General features: G+C 39.6%; 1 protein-coding gene across 1 annotated transcript in view; it reads left to right on the top strand.

Moving 5' to 3' along the window:
* CMYA5 (cardiomyopathy associated 5) overlaps nt 1–20226 on the top strand; it is a 53647-nt gene that overhangs the window by 9440 nt on the left and 23981 nt on the right. The window contains exons 2-6 of the mRNA XM_043547365.1: nt 3161–8735; nt 12064–12159; nt 12871–13104; nt 15330–15352; nt 18457–18578. Of these exons, the coding sequence (XP_043403300.1) occupies nt 3213–8735; nt 12064–12159; nt 12871–13104; nt 15330–15352; nt 18457–18578 (5998 nt within the window). The 5' untranslated portion in view covers nt 3161–3212. The remainder of the gene's footprint in view (nt 1–3160; nt 8736–12063; nt 12160–12870; nt 13105–15329; nt 15353–18456; nt 18579–20226) is intronic.

The following is a 20226-nucleotide window of genomic DNA, read 5'->3' as shown; positions in this document are numbered from 1 at the left end:
CAGCCAGTGAGTGGGATGTGGCAGGGGCCCAGGGGGGACTGTCACAGTGGTGTAAATGTAAGTTTGTAAGCATAGGCGTTGTAGACCCACCTACTAAAGTAAATGGGAGTTGGAGAGTGTGTTTTATTTTGTTTGTTTTCAGTATTTTTTTTTAGTCTCTTTCAAATAGGTCAGCACCTTCTGTCTAGGTGAGGAGAGGAGAAAGAAACAAGGTGTGGAGTATACAAAGGCCTTATGCAATCAGTAGGCTGTATATGGATGGGTAAAGATGTTATCCTACCACAACACACGAGAATGTGGGCACAAAGAAGTACGGGCCCAGGAAATTCTCCATTAGGGCTGAGGTTTTAAGTAAAAGGGCTCAAAATGAACAAACTGGTGGATGCCTGTGTTACCACTCACTGAAAGTGTAAAATAGCAGGAACCACAGTAAGATGCTCCCTGACTACGAAATTGCCACTGTACATTGGGTCAGCCTGGCATGTCATGCCACAGCTATGCCAGGATTCCTGCTGCAGTTTCCTATTCCTGTCTACTGGCTAATCTGAATTGGGCTGTTGCCAACACTGCCTTCTCTCACCCATGCTATTTGGGTCATGTGCAGCTCTGAGGATCTTTACCATTTTTTCAAACCCAGAGGGACCTGTTCAGGGCACAAGGCCCATGGCCTCCTTTCCATCCCTGGCTGCTACTCTCCATGAGGGAGGAAGAGCTTTCAGGTGTGGGCTAGGGAAATCCTCTGACATCTGGGGGCTCCTTCCTCAAAATAGCCAGCACTGGTGAGAGCAGTAGAGGCAAGTCAGGTCTCCGTTTTTCCTTATTAAATGGGGAACAAAATCAGCAGCAGCCAGGAGGAGCTCACAGGAAGTGTCCTGTGGATCTGGGCTCATTTCCCAAAGACCCAATACTAACTGCACCTGACGGTTCAGGGAGGAAGGGAGAGGCTTCCAGCTTCCCATATATCTGGCTCTTGCTCTCACTGACACTCGCACTCCACCCCACCCCCTAGGGGATCAGGCCCAGTGAACTCCACTCTGCCTCTCCACGAAGGTAGCAGCAGCTCTGCACCCTGGGGCTCTGAATACTTGTTTGGCTCATTGTGTAGCATTGGTTGCGGTCATTCAGCTTCCCAGCCTCACTCTCATTTCCATTTCCTTCTAACCTTCGCTTTTCTCTCCCATTTCTGTCTCCCACCCAGGCAAATTCGCTCTTTCTCCACCCACTCCCCTCCTCTTACTGCAACAATTCCTTCCTCCTCCCCAGTTTAACCAATGAGTGTCTCCACCCCCCCAACTTCTTTTAAACACTTTTATGAAATAAATGTAACTGTTTTATTTATAAAACAAGCTCTTCTGTTTTCACAAATGTGTTTGAAAGTGTTTTTCTTTCCAGTGTGTATTGAAAACAAATTTCAAAACCTCAAAAGTTGCTGTGAAACAGAATTGTCATGCTTCGTTCAGTTCTGCCTGGATGACAGGCATGACACACAACTACTTTTGCTGGGTACTTTTGCACAAGAGTTGTGGGGGCTGTATGCTTCTGGTTTTTGGAGTTTAAGGTTTTTCTGAAGACCATTGTACTCCTTTGATAAGTTTTCTTTTCTCCTTGTGCTTTAACATATCTGTCTTCTACCATATGTTGAGGAGTGTTTTTGAAATCAATGTGGTTGTCGTGGTTGTAGTTATGCTTTTTCTCTAATCTCTACTTGCCATCTGGAAACAAATTCAGTGCTGCTCAGCCTCCTCCTTGTGTCCACTAATACAATGAGTTCCACCTGGCTCTGATCCTTGAGTCTCATATAATCACAGGTTAGCTCTTCATTCCTATCTGTGTAATTACATTGTATTAGCCAGATAAAGATAGTTCAAAGCATGACTATCTCCCTCTATTTAGTGGAAGCAGGATCTTTCAGCTGCAAGTTTGCCTCATCCCATGAAGTAGGCTTTGAGAGTTCATATTGTGGGAGTGTTATCTTTTATTGGACCAACTTCTGTTGGTGAGAGAGACAAGCTTTTGAGCATACACAAAGCTCTTCTTCCAAGCTCTTCTTTGTACTCAGTCAGATGGGGCTGGTGACACTGGCAGTTTTTCTTCAGTCAGTTGCTAGGTAGGTTACAGGGCTTCTTAAAGTCTTTTCCATAGCAAGATGGCTAATGGATGACTTCTTCTGCCTTCTCTGTGGTTTGCTTTTAAAAATGGAAATTTTTAAGGTACTGGGTACTGAAGAAATGTAGAGGGTTGAATATTTGCTGATAGTCTTTTTTTTTTTTCTTCTATTTTCTCCATATTACTCTTCACATTTCTTTACTGAAATAAATTTGTGACTTTATCCTTGATTATTTAATCGTTTTAACCTTTTTGCTGCTGTAGTTTATAAAGCTGGATGGGGTAAATGGTTCTGTAGGTTTTTCCTGAAACAATATACTTAAATCACTGATAGAAATTATAGCTATTGGAATTTTATGTACCATAAATATTTTAAAAGTTTCTTTATAAAATCATGATTAACTAATAATGTATTGGTATGTTAGAGGACTTACTCAGATAAACCCATGATTTTGGAGGAATATTTTTATTATTTGTAACACCCTTGTACACAGAATTGACCTAAATTAATAAATTAAAGTTCATAGAGTTGGAAGATGAAGAGAACTAAGAGGTAGTAATAAAGTGTGGGCCTGAATCTCCACTGCCTTGTGCTTTGAATTAGTCATTTACGTCTGTGCAAAGTAGGTGTAAAATGCTACCAAATCAGTGTATCAGCATTTACACCAACATAGTACAGGTTTAAATAACTCCACAAGGTATCAAGCATTGGAGAATCAGGTCTTAGATTTTTAGTGATATTGCTGATTTGTTTCATGCTTAGATTTTTGCTGAACGTTAAGCTTCCTTTAAGTTTTAAAGCCTACTCTAACCTCACGCTAGCATAAGTGAGATGAAATTTGAAGTTCTTAGTGTTTTTATACAATTTTACAACATACGATGTTACCAGTGCCAACAGCGGATTTGTGAGACAAAATGTCACGTTATTTATGCCTATATTTGTTTCAATAGTTAAATCTGAAAAATCATTTTCCTTAGGTATGTTTGATTTTACTGTAATTGATTTTTTTATAATAAATGATCCTACCATACTTTTATTTATTTATTATTGTAGTTTAAAGGACATTATCCAGAATGAAGATGTGAAACCCAAGCTACAATGCATCATGTCCGACCCTTCCTTTTCTATGGTAACAGTTCAAAGTGAAGATAGTGGAATAACATGGGAAACCAGCTCAAGCAGATGTTCCACTCCTTGGGCCTCAGAAGCTAGTGCTACTTCTGATCTTTGTAGTGTTGAAAGTTCATCTGTAGATTCTCCCCCAGGGAAAGTTATCTTTCTCATGGATGAAGGTAAGACTGTCCGGAAAAGGATGTGCAAATCATCAGATAGGACATCAGACTTGAAGGGAGGCCAGGGTAGCAAAAAGAGTGACTTGTCCGGAATGCAGATGCAAGAATTAAGAGATGCTCCCGCAAAAGTGCAGGATGCTAAGTTAAATGCTGCTGAACTGGAAGCACAAGCTATGGATGCAGAAACTTCAAAAGATAAAGAGGATTTGCTAGACCTTACTGGGGAACCAGTGTCACGTGCTCCAGTTGCCTCAAAGTCCATGGGTAAAGAAAAAAAATTGAAAAAAGGCAGGCCAGCCCTTAATGGAGCTGTAAGAGCTAAAATCCAGAAGTTCAGTTCAATTTCAGAAGAAGAAACGCCAATTTTGTTCCGAAAGAAAGGTATTAAGGATCCAGCTATGCCATCGGATATAAAAAGGAAGCAGAAACAACAGCACGAAGGATTCCTAAATCAAAGCCTTTCCTCAACACCTTTGGAGCATCTTGAAAAGGATTGCACTGATGGGGATGATGGCTCACTTCATAATATAAAACAAGTTGAAACAAATATTGAATCTAGCAGTTTTTCAAATGTGGGTGTAATAGTTCCTCTTGATAAAGAAGAGAGAAAAGAGACACGGTCTTCTCCAGCTGAGACTCTACATGAGATATCGGAAGAGTCACTGTCTTTTTCATCATACCTTACTGAGGAAGAGGAGAAGCAGGAAATCCACACAAGTTCACCCATGCCCATAACATCAATATCAGAATGGTCAATGGCCGAGCCATCAGATCTTATGGATGCAGCAGAGAAAGAAGAAATACAGCCCTTTCCTCCTGAGACTGCAAATGTGACCTCAGAACAGCCGCTGTCCATTACACCATATCTTATTGATGAAGGAGATTACCAGGAAACTCAGCCTAATTCATTTTTGACCACAAAGACCATTTCAACAGATTATATTAATGAACCAGAGGGGCAAGCAACTCAACCTTATGTGCCTATATCTACAGAATCTGTCTCTGAACATTCTAGTTCATCACATACTGGCAAGGAAACAGAGAAGCAAGAAATTCAGTTTTATTCACCTGTGGCTACACAGTTGGAGCCTAAACATTCCGTTTTATCTGAAACAAAAAAGCGGGATATTAAACCTTATCCACCGATAACTGCACAATCAGAATGTGAACATCCGGATTTATCATATTCCATCGAGGAAGCAGAAAAGCAAGAAATTCATCCTTATTCGCCTGTAACTGCACAATTGGAATCTGAACAACCAGATATATCATATTCTACTTGTGAAACAGAGAAACAAGAGACTGCACAGTTGGAGTCTGAACATTCAGAGGAGCAAGCTATCCAGCCACATACTCCTATATCTGCTCAGTCAGAATCTGAACATTCAGATCTATCCTATTCCATTGAAGAAGCAGAAGAGCAAGAGATTCAGTCTTACTCGCCTGCAGTTGAACAACTGGAGATTGAAAATGTGGATTTATCATATCCTGTTGATGAAACAGAAACACAAAGTCAGTGTTATTCACAAGTAACTGCAGAACCGGAGTCTGAGCTTTCAGATTTATCATATTCCACTGGTGAAACAGAAAAACAAGCTGCACAATTGGGGTGTGAACATCGAATTTTATCACATTCCATTGAAGAAGCAGAGAATGAAGAAATTCAGCCATATTTACTTGTACCTGCAGAATTCGAGTCTGAACATCTAGTTTTATCTGAAACAGAGAGTGAAGAAATAGAACATTATTCATCCATAACTCCACAATTGGAATCTGGTCATTTAATTTTATCATATCCTATTGAAGATACAGAAACACAAGAAAATCAGTGTTATTCACATGGACCTGCAGGACTGGAACCTGAACATTCACTTTCATATTATTCAGTTGATGATGTAATTCCCCAAGAAATTCAATCTTATTCACCTGTAACTGCACAATCTGTGCCTGAACATTTAGTTGGGTCACATTCTATTGATGAGGAAGAGAAGCAAGACATTCAGCCATATAGACCCGAGCCTGCAAAATCAAAGTGTCACTCTTTGGTTTCATCATATGACACTGATGAAACAGAGATGCGAGAAATTCAGCTACATTCACCTAAAATAGAAAACTTGATGTCTGAACAGTTAGTCACTATGTCACTAATGCATACTGATGACGGAGATGGACAAGAACTTCAAGCTTATTCACTGGGCACAGAATACATGCTGTCAGAACAGTTAACAGCTCCTTCTCCCACCTTCATTGCTGAAAGTGATAAGCAAGAAATACAACCTGATGCACATGAAGTGCCAGACTTGGTTTCAGAAGTGTTGAACTTTTCAGCTGGTTCCATTAATGAAGAAGAGAGGCATGATATTGATTCTTCTTTGCCTGACACAGAATATACGTCATCTGAACAATCAATGGCTGTTTCATCAGACTTTGTTGATGAAACCGTGATGCAAGAAAATCAGTCTTATTCAGCTGAAGTAGACAGTTTCCCATCAACACAGTTAAAAACCACCTTAGTTAAGCCTTTTAATGAAACAGAGACTCCAGAAATTCAAGCGTATGCATTTGAAGAAACTGATTTGTTGTCAGAAGAGTCAAAAACTGGCTCTGCTGATCCTACAAATAGTAACGAAGCAGACAAGCAAGAAATTCAGTCTTTTCCAAATGAAGCTGAATACTTTGAATCAAAACAATTTCCAGGTAGACTTCGGACAGCACGTACAGCCCAAAGTACTAACGAGAATAAATCAGCAATGACAATGGTATCTGATTTTGTTTCAAATGAAGCTTCCCGTAATCTCCTATCAGAGCCCATTAATGAAATCCACACACATAATTTATACTCCTCACTACCAGGTAATCCAGTCTCAGATAAAAATTTAAACAATGTAACAGTAACTAGCATTGGAGACCTTTCAACAGCAGAAGAAATACAGCATTTTTCAAATATAGAAGCAGGGTCAAAAGAGCCTGAACATTATCTACCGACAGAAGAGAAATTAACAGAACATGTGAACTCTGCAGAAGAATCGAAATATACTCCAGAACCTGATGAACAAAAAGATATGTTTAATATCATTTCAGAAGGCTATGAGATATTGAATATTCATGTTGTCCCACTCATTTCTTCAGTGGATGAAGAAGAAAGCAAACACATGCCAGATAAACTAGAATACTTAGAAACAAATACCCTCATTAAAACAAAACTGTTTGATTGTGGTGACCAGGAAGTGTCAGCACATGGAACAGCTACAGAAATTTCAGAAAACTCAGTGACAGATGACACCAGAGGTAAAGATATGGAACAAAAAGAACTTGTTGAAGAAGTAGATGCTCAGGAAATTGTAGAAACAGAGGAGGAAATTTCCACTGTGTCAGAAAATAAAGGTGGCGAAGTTTTGAATCCTAACAAGAGTACCACTGAGGTGGATTATTTTGAAAAGTATACTTTGATTGATGACAAATCCCCCACTGAGCTATCTGTTCAGGGGCTATCTCCCTTTGTTGCTGTAATGGCAAACCCTAAGAAGCATACAGAAGAAGCCATCTCTTCAACTGGAAGTTCTGATGTTAATACTTTGGAAGATGAATTTACTTTACTAGATAATGACTTGGATGAAGCCTTTTATGGAATGATAGAACAAGAAAGTGAGATGCAGACTTCTGCAGATGCTCAGAAATTTTTGACTATGCAAAAATCAATTGATTGTAGTAAAAAAGTGATAAATATAGAAGACGAACAGAAGTTAGCAGGCACACCCTTATTTGATACAGAAGAAGGAGTGTTAGAACGATCTATGTTGTTTCCCACATCAGTCAGCGCGATTAACCCAGAACTTCTAGAGGAGCCACCTGCACTGGCATTTTTATACAAGGACCTCTATGCAGAAGCAGTGGGGGAAAATGCAAAAGGTGAAAATGAGCCTCCTTCTGATGAAGAAAGTGGGAATTCTGATGCATCTTTTCCTCGAAATTCTGACACAGACGATGAAACTGGAATATATTTTGAAAAATACATTCTTAAAGATGATATTCCTTGTAATGTGGCTGGGTCTCAAAAAGATCAAGTTTCAAAGGCTCAGTCTATTAATAAAGACGTGTCAGGCCAACTGAGGCTTTCAGGAGACAAACATAAGGATTTTTATGAGGTAATTGAAAAGGAGCAGCAATCTGTTCATATTTTAGCTGAAGAATCCACCAAAACCGAGATCTTGTCAGAAGGAGAAATTATGGCGGGAGAGAGAATCCCGTTTATTAGTTATATTAAAGTAACAATTTGTCAACCAACTCAGGCAATTCCTTTTGGAAGCAAGCTTAATGTTTCAGATGCAAGAAATGATCCCACTAGTCAAAGAGAGGAAGAAAATGCACCTGCAGCAACACACCAGGAATTGTCAGAGCAAATGAGTCATGAAGAGTCCAGTCAAGTACTAGATTCTGAGGTAATTACCAATCAAAAAGAAGCATCTGTGCAAGATAAATCAAAGCCAGTAACTCCTCTAACAGATGAGCAGAAAGAACGACATGAAATAGCAGCAGTTAATAAAATGGATAATTACGTGCCTCATGGCAGAACACCTGTTGATGAAAGTGAAAGCAATCAATATGTTCATACTCCTCAGCAACCAGAGCAATTAATTTCATATTTGAATAATCACCTTCAACCCATGACAAAAGAGCCATATGATTTAGACCATGATCGTATGAACAAAAAAATAAGCAGGGAAAAATATCTATTGGATACAGATGAGCAGACAAATGAAAAAACAGTCAGAGAAAATATTGCCGATGATATAGCAAAGCATAACCTAGAAGTAGCTAAGACTGGCCTTCCAGAACCTGGAGTAAAGTTTGATAAGGCATCAGGTGATTTAGACTTACAGCCTTTTAGACATGATTTTGATAACTTTCCATCAGATTCAACAAGAGAGGAGCAGTGCTTTGAGACTGATGAACATCTTGCCGAGTCAATGGATTATGAAGTGATTACCCAAGAAGAACTTTTGCAAGATGAACTGTCCTCTGAACTGGCACATGAAGATTTGTTGTCTGAAGACAGGGAATCTTTTGAGCAGATTAGCTATAGTTATGAATTTGTAAATGAGGCAGAGCAAGACACACCCATTGAACATGAGGATTCAGGCTTTGTGATGATGAATTCTGAAAAATCATCACTAGGCATATCTGAAAGTGAGAGTCCACAAAAAGAAATTAAGAAGGCCCATGTTGATACTTATTGCTGCCAATGCAGGTGCCCAATTTCTGCTATTGACAAGCTTTTTGGGGAGCATGAAGGCCATGATGTGACAACACTGGACACTGCTGTAATGGATATGAAGGTAAGCATTTTCATAATTGAAGATCAATAAAGGATTACTTGATTGACTGTGTAGTTTAAAATATGTATCTTTCATCTTTAACCTTAGCCCAAATTTGGGATTGGAAATTATTAGTTGGAGACTGCTCCAGATTCAGTAGAGAGAATGCAAGTATTTTGGTTTTCAGTTTCTATGTATGCTATCTGTTAACAGGAACTTTTCCTTTTGCCATAGTTGTCAATGCTTTAGTCATCCTTGGGCTGGATTATTACAATGCACTTTTTTTATACCAGTGTTTCCTAAATGGTGGTTCCTGGAATAGGTCACGGAAAGGTTGTAGATGGGTCATGGGCCCAGTGTGGAGTGAGGTCCTGGGGAGGAGGGGGAGGTGGAGGGTAAGCACACCCCACACCAGCAGTTCCTGTCCCATGGGCTGGGCCTAGCTCCCTTCCCTCTGAGGGGTAGTTGGGCCAAACCTTGAGAGGCACTGTGACCCTGGTCGTGTGCCAGGGTCACAACACCCAGAGTGGGGAGCCGGGCCCAGCCCTGCAGGACAGGAGCAGCCATTGTGGGGTATGGAGTGAGGTTGTATCCTTTCCGCTCCCGCCTTCCCCCAGCCTCCCTTCTACCCTGGGCCAGGATTAGGGTTGTGGTTCTGGGGTGGAGGGAGTAAACCGCTGAGGATAGTCAGTGGCTCCTTCACAGGACAAGGAAGAGAAGGTGGTAGCAGAGGAGAAGGATGCTGGATTATGATTCTGCCCCTTCCTCGCCCAGTGTGGACCCTGGGTGTTATCATGTTATCATTTACTAAGCTTTCCTAGTTTTAGCATCATCCTTAATATAGGTGGCTTTTTTTTGGCATGCGAAGAGGCATAACTTTAGTAACCCTGGTTCATTTCACTTTGACATTGTAGAGTAACCTCTATATGCTTGCACTGACATTGTCACAAGATTGTTAGCAGTCCAGTTTAAGTACAAAGGTCAGACAAAGGCTTTAGCATGGTTACAAAACATGGCTAAACTCTTACCTCTTACTACACATTAGACCCTTGTTTTTTAATCGGTTTCCTTCATTTGGTTGTTGTGGTAGTGCAGACAAGCTCTTATTGTCTTCAGGGGAGGGGAGAGAAGTGCCTGATATGGAGCCTAAATGTGCACCACTGTTGATGTTTTAAATAATTTGCATCCAGCCTCTAGGATATCAATTGTCAGATCTATCCAATATAAAAGGTTGAAACAAACTCAAAAATAAGGGTGTGAAATTAAAATTCATCTCATCCATATTCTAGCAAGACTATTCTTGCCAGTGTTACAATTTAGTATTATGTAGTATTAATCCATAGGTATGCATTAATTAATATACTATGTATAATGACTACATCCAAATACTCCTACAATATAAATACTTGTGAAAACACTTTTCACTTCTCTAGAAACTTGTCTGTTTAATTGCAGTTTGGCTCTGAAAAGTGACTGTAAAAATGGTGGTATGAGGTCTCATCTTTATGATCTCATTTATTCCTTATCAAATTTGCTCAGCTCACCAGTCAAAAGGTATTGCTTTTCTACTTACCAGCTCCGCAATCTGAATCCAGCATCTGAAAGTAACCTGTGTTTTCCAGATTGTGCACAGTCACCAATAATAACCATTTTGCAATTAGAACTTTCTTAAAAATTCTGAGCCATGTTGTGCCAGTTTTTAAGCAGAATTCCCCACTGATTTCACCTTTAACTTGCACCTTTTTGCATCTCATTCTGGCCTCTTTGCACGTAAGTTACTTTCACTCCCTTACACAACTTTACTAATATTAAATGTATACATTTCACCCTTGAATTTGGCCTGAAAGTGGATATCTGGCATATGTTCTGTTGCACTAGATTATTATAGTGCTAATTCATAAATAAGAATAAAAAATTATAAGATGATGAAATACTGCCCTCAAATATAAATATGTACAAAATTTTGCAACTGTTTATTTTTCTTTTTCTCTTGTCTGTGCATGTACCACATTTTATCACTTTTTATCTGTGGCATTTCCTGCTTTGGCTGTGAATTATGATCAGCTGCCAAAATGTCACTAATAAAGTCACAGCTCTGAAGTCGTCCCTGGTGTAGTTGCACTGAAGTCAGCGGAGTTACTCCAGAGATGGATATGTCCCCTGATGTCATTCCCTGACTGTGGACCTTGGAGATACAGCCAGTAATTAAATCTGGCCACAACACACGTCTGACTTCACATGATTTCTACCAGCCAAAGCTCATGTTACTCTTAGATTGTCTGTGTAGTTTTTGCTACTCACACAGCTATAATTGCTAAGGAAATACAAAGACAACACAATGCTCACCTTCTCAGCTTTTGGCATTGGAGAAGAAATTCACGTTAAGTGAAATGAGCTGTTAACCTATAAAGACTGACAGAGCCATTATCTTCACAAACAGAATTTCACAGTGGAATCTCAGTGATCAATCCTAAATATTTATCAATTTAACAATAGAATATGATATTTATAATTCAGAGGTCACGTGTGGTATTTTTCAAACACATTATAGATGTCGAAGTTTGCCAAATTATAGGAAGCTGCTACCAACCTTCCTCTAACCTTCCATTCAGAAGTATGCAAATTAATTAAAACCAAGTGCACTTATGAAATATAAATTGCATATGAGCAGATGGCCAGCTCTCTCTCAAGGAAGGTCAAGAAGGACTGCTGCATCGAGAACAGCTCTATTATTATTATAATACCTGGTCAATGTTGTCTTTATTATTCCTAGAGCCTTATTCTGTATTGCTTGCACACCTAAAACAACCAATGACTTTGATGGGAGTTTTGGGTGCAAAAGGAATGCAAGTTCAGACCTTCAGTGTATAATACATACATAGTTTAAATTGTGTATATTTATTTAAAATATTTAAAAGTGAACCTTGGGAACATCTGTATTTATGTTTAGTTCCCTAGATACTTTATTGCATAGGCTAGTCCGTAACAATTACTTGTGTTCTCTTCTCATTGTGGGCCTGATCCTGCAGTCTCTTGAGCACTCCTGTGCAGTGTTGAGCGCCCTCAAATTCCCACACAGCCAGTGAGAATTGCGGGTGAGAAACACCTCACATAAGCACCTTGAAGGATCAATTGTTGCTTCTTCTTTGAAATTGGTATTATACCTTTTCCAACCACTATTCCTGTGCTTGCCTTTCAAGTCATGGTGAAGCTATGAAATTAATTTTAACAATTGTTCTAATAACATCTAGAGGTGAAACATTACATATATATTTTATGTGAAAGCTTTATAAAGCAGTATTTCACAACCATCATATTTAGAAAATTTGCTGCCACTTTTTTATTTCAGGATCAATTAAACGAATTTCTAGGAGAGTTACAGCAAAGGTCAGTGAAGTTTGAGGAGTTGGTTAGTGAAATAGAATCCCGGTTTAATTCTGTTGAGGTAAGTCTAATATCTACACTACTCCAGTTTTCTCCTTCAATATTGTCAGTCCTTTCAAGATATTTTTATACTGTTTTGTAGTTTCATGTTATCATTTACACAGGAATTGTCTGTTTCACTAGTCCTTAAAGTTTCCTTACTATGAGTGATTAACTGAGAAAAATAGATAGTTGATTTACTATACGGGGCTGCTGCACAATGAACGCTATGTGGAATATTCCCCACTGGGTGGGGAAATGATTGTGATAGCACTTTCAATCGGTTTTGTTGAAAAATTAAAATTTTTATATGGATCAGCATTTTCAAATGTTGGATACCTAAATTTAGGCACCTAAATTCATGTTCAGGCATCTAAATGAGTGTTCTGATGCCCTGCCCAGAGGTGCTTAGTTCCTGTAGTTTATGTTGATTTCAATAGGAAATTTGGATGTTCAGCAGCTCTGAAAATAAGGCTTCTTATTTAAGTGCCTAACTACAGAAACCTTAACTTTAGGCACTCAAGTTCAAAAATGTTGGCCATTGTTTTTAAAGTATTTACCTAATAATATTTCTTATACATGAACTTGCTTAGATAATTACATATGTCTTTTTGTAAGGCTGCCAAAGGCTGCCTGAGTGATAGCTGGTGTTTACATAATTTAGAGAGTTTTATGTACATTCATTCACTGATGTAGTTTTACTTCTCAGATTTTCATATGTTTTATTTTCCAGGAAAACAGTAAAAAAAAGGAGCAGTTTTTAGAAGACCAAAATGAAGAGCTGGTTAAGACAGTGATAGCCCAGTATGATGAGAAGTCCCAGAACTTTGAGGAGGTGAAGAAGATGAAAATGGAATACTTGTATGAACAGATGGTTAACTTTCAGCAAAGTATTGTTGAGGTGAAGGAAACCTTGGAGATGACTGTAAAGGAAACAGAAGAACTTGATGATGTTCTTTTCCTAAATGTAAGTACGAATTACATTCATAACAGAAACCTTAATGATATTAGTCACATATGGCATTTGATATAATATCCTCAGACCTACTTTGTCTTCTGAGGTAAATTAATTCTGAAATCTCAGATACACCAGTCTGGAACTGCTGGGTCATGTGAAGGTTCAGAGAAGAGGTCAAAGAATGATATGTCATGTGGAAAAAAATGCCTCACAGTGAGACACTAAAGGAACTCGTTCTATTTAGCTTATTGAAGAGCAGGTTAAGAGATGACTCAGTCACAATCTATAATAAGCAGAGAGAAGATATCTGTTATGGGAGGATTCTTTATTACAGCAAATGATGGCGTAACAAGAAATTGGAAGAAAATGGAAATGGTAATTGAAGTCAGAGGAGTCCAAACCGGAAAAAAGACTCACATTTTTAACAGTCAGGGTAACTAACCATTGCAACAGATTACAAGGGTTGTGGTAAATTCTCCATTACTTACAATCTCTAAATGGTTTTTGGGTTAGATGCAGGAATCACTGGCCAAAATCTATGCCCACAGGAATGCACCGTTGCTGCAACAATTGTCAGTGACTCAGTGAGTGGCACTTCGCCCTCTGTGTCAGTACTGACTCAATGCCCATCACAATATCTGGGGGCATGTGCCACTGGATATGCCATTTCTCAGGTCAGATGTAAAAATGGGGCCCTAACTACATGTGGTTGTTAAAGATCCTGGTATTGCCAACTCTCACAGCTTTTCTGCAAGTTACATGATTTTGGCTGGGGCTGGACCCAGTCTCTCAATAATGCAAGAGGCTCCAGCCCTCTAGTGAATTGGCGCTCCCTGATTAGTTTCTGGCCTCACTTGTCTGCCCCCAAGGCAGAGTAACCTGTCATCTGCTACAGGCAGAGCCCTCTCTTCCCCTCCCCGCAACATCCTGAACCCATTCTCATAGCAGGCGGGGAGCGAGCTCAAGGGTAAGTCTACATGGCAAAGAAAAACCTGTGGCTGGCCCGTGCCAGCTGACTCGGGCTGTGGGGCTGTTTCATGGCTGTATAGACCTCTGGACCTGAGCTGCAAACCAGGCCCTAGGATCCTGCAGGGTGGGAGGGTTCCAGCCCAAGCCCAGAAGTCTACACAGCAATGAGACAGCCCTGCAGCCCAAGCCCCATGAGCCTGAGCCAGCTGGCACAGGACAGCTGCGGGTTTTTCTTTGCTGTGTAGACGTGCCCAATGAATGCAGCAGCTCAGGGTGACTCCACTCCCTCCTCCTGTGAACAGCCCCAAGTGCTTCTCCTCTGGCCTGGATGGGGGATAAGGGACCTACTGCAGTTCCCCTAGAGCTGGGAGAGGGTACGAAGAAGCCTAGGAGGAGGAGAGATGTAGCTGTGGGGTAGGACTAAGGGGGTGGGGGTTGGGGAGGATGAACTGAGGTGGTGGGAAAGCTGAGAGTTTGGGAGCTGGGGGGAGTGAACTTGGGGGGGCTGCACTGGTGATAAGCTGATGGGGTGGGGGCTGGATGGGGCAGAATTCATTGCTGGGCAGGGGATGGGCAGACATGAAGACTGAAAAGCCCCACAAAATAGTCATTTTTTAATTTATTTTAAAAAAGGCATGATTTGGGGGGCCAATCTCCTAATTTTGGGGATCTTTAACTCATGATTTTTGATCTCTTGAGGCTGGCAATGCTGAGATCCTCTGGCTTTTTCTATAAGGAATGGAGGGTTAATCCTGATCTGTTCACTGTCCTCTTTGTGCTGCTAAAGAGACAGCAGAGGATTCCCATGACATGGGAGTTATCCCCAGCTCAACTGGTGTACAGGTTGTGGAGCTTCTAAGGGTCAGCAGTGTGGAGCCAATTTTGATCTCGGAATTTGGACCGTAATGTTTTAATGTAGAAATTATATCTCCTCCTGTAAACGTAACTTACGACTTGTTTCAGCAAAGTAATTAAGACTTGTGCTTCACGTGAAGCATGAGTAATGAATACTGACTAATTGTGCTTAAAGCTAGGCATGTGCTTAGGTACCCTGCTGGGTCATTCATGGCCTTAAAGAGGGGAAAATACTTGGAGACCTAAATTCTCTGCTGGTGTGTATGGGAAAATTTCCAGTGTAGTCCATGAAGTGGTGCTTATTTACGTCAACAGAAAAAAGCAGAATCAGTCTTTAAATTACTTGCTTTAATATTATGTTGACTTCTGTTTTTTATTGTTAATATGTTCTTTTCCCCTTTCTCTATTAGTTATCTAAAGAAATGAATAAAAGGTATATGAAATGTGGTTTAGGTGCATTGCAGTGAACATTAGGATTAGCATGTTTGGCTGCTTTATTTAATACTTTCTATATGCTTCCAGTATAAATATCTGCTTTTAAAACCACCAAATAATAGTCTGGGAAGAAATCTTACACTTGTTACTGTAGCTGACAGCTTTTGAAGGGTTTTGCATGTGTTTTATAATTCATAACTTAAATCATAATAAATATAGCTTTTTTAAAATGTCAGATCACTTGGAATATTCTGCGTAGCCACTCTTGAGTAGCTGCTGCTTGTAATTATATAAGAGCATTCTGATGATGCTTAGATTTCTGCCTTAAATACCCTGTTTTGAAGTGTTCATATTTTACTACTGTAATTTCCATATGAGATGAAATCTTAATGAAAATCATCCAACATGTCACTTATATGGGTGGAATTGCTGGGATAATTTCAGAGTTAGTATAAATGGTTGCAACTCTAGTGAAGTTTGAATTTGACTGCTATTTCATCCGTGTTTGTATCCCTCGTCCCCGCCCCAAACACATACACCAACAAAACCCCCAAACCCATAATCAAACCCTTATGCCTTATCTGATTTGCCACTGGGGGTTCCGTTTAGTGGGACTCATCCTGATGAGAGAGAATTTAATCTTAAAATCATTTGCCCTCTGCTAAAATCTGCACAAATTATCTCTTGTTATTATTCATAAAGCCTGAACCCGCAGCCCTTTTGCGCACAACGCTGTTATTGAGTGAAATCCTGGTCCCATTGAAGTCAATGGCAAAACTCCTCTTGAAGTGGGGCCAGGACTTCACTTACTGACTTAAATGGGAGTTATATACTGATATGCATCCCATATTATTTGTCAATACTGAAGTCAATGGTACTTAGTCATGCGCTTAAAGGTATGCATGTGCTTACAGTGTTCAGCTGGATTGGGGCCCAGGTAAATCATATGTGGCCAATTCAGGGACATACTGAAGTTTTTATTATAATTTTATTATAACTATAAGACATAGTAAGTTTTTATTATAAGAAACATCAAATTGTAAATTTCTATATGTGAGTAAGGGGTTATTTTTTTAAGTGGTGCTCAAAACATCCTTTCACATTTCTCATTATTCATGGGATTTGTACTATGAAGTCGTATGGTATAAGGGCATAAGAACGGCCCTACTGGATCAGACCAAAGGTCCATCTATCCCAGTATCCTGTCTACTGACAGTGGCCAATGCCAGGTGCCCCAGAGGGACTGAACAGGTAATCATCAAGTGATCCATTCCCCAGCTTCTGACAAACACAGGCTAGGGACACCATCCCTGCCCATCCTGGCTAATAGCCATTGATGAACTTATCTAATTATTTTTTGAACTGTGTTATAGTCTTGGCCTTCACAACATCCTCTGGCAAGGAGTTCCACAGGTTGACTGTGCCTTGTGTGAAAAAATACTTCCTTTTTTTTGTTTTTAAACCTGCTGCCTATTAATTTCATTTGGTGACTCCTAGTTCTTGTGTTATGAGAAGGAGTAAATAACACTTCCTTATTTACTTTCTCCACACTGGTCATGATTTTATAGACCTCAATCAGATCCCCCCTTATTCGTCTCTTTTCCAAGCTGAAAAGTCCCTGTCTTATTAATTTCTCCTCATACGGAAGTTGTTCCATATCCCTAATAATTTTTTTTGCCCTTTTCTGAACCTTTTCCAATTCCAATATCTCTTTTTTGAGATGGGGCGACCACATCTGCATGTAGTATTCAAGATGTGGGCGTATCATGGATTTATATAGAGGCAATATGATTTTTTTTGCCTTATTATCTATCCTTTTCTTAATGATTCCCAACATTCTGTTCGCTTGTTTGACTGCCGCTGTTGCACATTGAATGGATGTTTTCAGTGAACTATCCACAATGACTCCAAGATCTCTTTCTTGAGTGGTAACAGTTAATTTAGACCCCATCATTTTGTATGTGTAGTTGGGATTATGTTTTCCAATGAGCATTACTTTGCATTGATCAACATTGAATTTTATCTGCCATTTTGTTGCCCAGTCACCTAGTTTTGAGAGATCCTTTTGTAGCTCTTTGCAGTCTGCCTGGGACTTAACTATCTTTAGTAATTTTGTATCATCTGCAGATTTTTTCACCAGACTGTTTAACCCTTTTTCCAGATCATTTATGAATATGTTGAATAGGACTGGGCCCAGTACAGACCTCTGGGGGACACCCACTACATTAAAATTGTATACCAATATGTGGCAATCTGTCCAGTTACTTGTATACTGTAGATTATTGAAAAGGAGGCTATGCAAAAATAATTGTCAAGGGTTTTATTGCATGTTATTTACTAGCATTAGCTTACATATTAAAATTAGTTTGTTTTATGCATGAACTTGGTTATTGTAATTGATTGTATCTCATTTACTAAAAAAGATTAAGAAAAGGGTTTATATAATGCTGCATGTCTTTCTAAAGAAAATGTATTTTTATTATGTATATCCTTTTAAAACTGTGAACAACTAACAACTTCAGTGTAAAAACAAATGGGGTTGCTTGACTGCTTTGTAGAAAGAATTCTTCCATTTCCTTGGAGCTGCTTTTGCCTCAGTTAAAAATATGTTATTGTTTTTTATAATGAACCAAGCAAATAAGGGCTAATTAAGTCCAATCCATTTTCCTTTTCCTTTTTTTTCTCCTCATAACCAGCTGCTTTACATTATGTCTCTGAAGTCAGCTTCCTGTAGATAGATGTAATTTTCTGTAGACTTTAAATATACTTAAAGGGACAGTGTCAATAAGTTTAAACCCCATATTCTTGATGGAACTTGCTCTGAACTTCATAGCTAAACTTTCCCACAGTTCATGAGTGTACAGATATACACTGTAGTTAGATTGGGTTCATCTTTAATGCTAAGATATCCTTGAACTAATTTTAAACACTGTACCCCCTACTTAACATCCAAGGTTAGGAAGTTCTCTTCTCTTTGCTTGTTGCTCTTAAATCCATGGGAAATATTTTGAGCAGTGCATGTCATATGTTGTTCATCTTTGAGCTTTGGAAACTATGTAATACTACCGGGATTTATTTGGATATATATTTTCTTCCCAATAGGTTACTTTCTGCAATGGATAATTCTCTCTCATTAGAAAAAATGCCCAGTGCATTTTCACTTTTTGACCATTATGCAGACAGTTCAGTGAGAAGTGACCAGAAGACCTTAAAATGTGTCGCTGGTAAGAATCTATGGGTGCATCCTGTGAAAAAATGAACATTTTTGGCAAAGCCCTGGAATTTATAAAAAAGTAAAATCAGAATTTGCTTTGAAAAAAAAAAAAAAGTTTGGAGTTGTGAGCCTGTGTAATTAGCAATCAGAGCTGAATTGGAAATGAAGTCTAATTGTGCCTATGTACAATTAAGCCTGTGTAACACTCTCCATGCTGAGGAAGCCCCGTGGTGCCTATGTGTGTGGGGTCACAAATATGGCAGCCATTCAGGGTGTGCTTCTGAACCACGTCCTTGCTGGGGAAGCAGGCCTCTGGAGTGGAGAGAAAAGTTGGGGGTGGACTGAAAAAAAGAGGCCACTGGATCTGTATTTATGTGGATCTAGTGGCTGGAAACCTATCTACATGTGGATATGAAGGAGCAGTGGCTGCAGTAGCTGGATCCAGCCCACTCTGTAGGCAAGAGCAGTGACTATGGAGGATAATGGGGTGTATTCTATGTCCCCAGCCCATACTTAGTTCTCTTCACAAAGCCTATTTAGTTGCGCTTTGTGCCATATATGTGTGTGTGTGAATTTTACCCATGAAGATCATCCAGATCTGACCAGCAGTCATGGAAGTTAAGAGAATAAACAAGCCATATTTATCTACTGGCCATGGCGTATCAGCTTCATCCATTACTAGCTTTCTCTTCAGTTTTATGATTTCTGAGAACTAACAGAGTCAGCATAGTTCTTTGCAGCAAGCCACCTATTCAGCTTCCCTCCCATCAGCATCCTGCCAACCATTCTCTTCATCTTTTCAAAACATATTTTTTTAATGTTTTTTCAAGAAATAAGAGAAGTAAATGTATTTAGATGTATCAAGGCAATTCTTCATTCAAGTGATGGTCTGAGTGCTGGGGCCCTACCCCAACACAGCCCTATGCCATTGTAGCTGTAAAAAAAAGTAACTTATGAGGAAATCTCTAGCAGTTTTTATTAAAGATTTTGAGCAAATTTGATGCTATTATTCAGTTTATAAACTGACCCTTCCAATCCAGCAGGTGAGTCCCACCTTCCTACTCTGGCTGCCAGCCAACGGCAAGGAGGTAAATGATGCAACAGATTTGCTTTGCCTTTGTTTTGTGTTTGCTTGCCACAAACATTTGGATTAAAAACAAGTTAGCTTCCTAAAGTTGCTGAGCTCCCCCTCCTATTTTGATCTGCTTTAACCACCGTGTCCAATCAAAACCAAACCGCACATCCAGCCAGAGCTGGATTTGCACTGACAAACTAGGGGTGAGTGGCTCTAGCTTCCATTTCCAGTTCCCAGTAAGCCAGCCAGCCCCCTCCTATATTTCTCTCCTTCCCTTTTTCCTCCACATAGTCTTTTCCCTTGCTCTGTATCCTTACATTCCCTTGAAACTAAATGTGCTATATAAATGTAAGATATCATCTCTTCCTCTTTTTTTCTTTTCCTCCATACCTTTTCATGCTGACTCTACCTTAGCTCCCTATGCAGGCTAGCCCCTTTCTCTTCCTGTCTAATCCTCCTTTTTGCGCTGTCTCTTCTCTGACTTCTGCATTGCTCACCTCTGCTGCATCACTCTATTCTATCTATCTAAGTTACTTATATGAAGCCCATTACTGTACCATCCGTGACTGTGCCTCACAGTCTT

Source organism: Chelonia mydas, chromosome 5, assembly GCF_015237465.2.
Source record: "Chelonia mydas isolate rCheMyd1 chromosome 5, rCheMyd1.pri.v2, whole genome shotgun sequence".
Lineage (NCBI taxonomy): Eukaryota > Metazoa > Chordata > Testudines > Cheloniidae > Chelonia > Chelonia mydas.
Note: the sequence above shows the minus strand (reverse complement) of the source record. Positions and strands in the feature narration are given on the sequence as shown.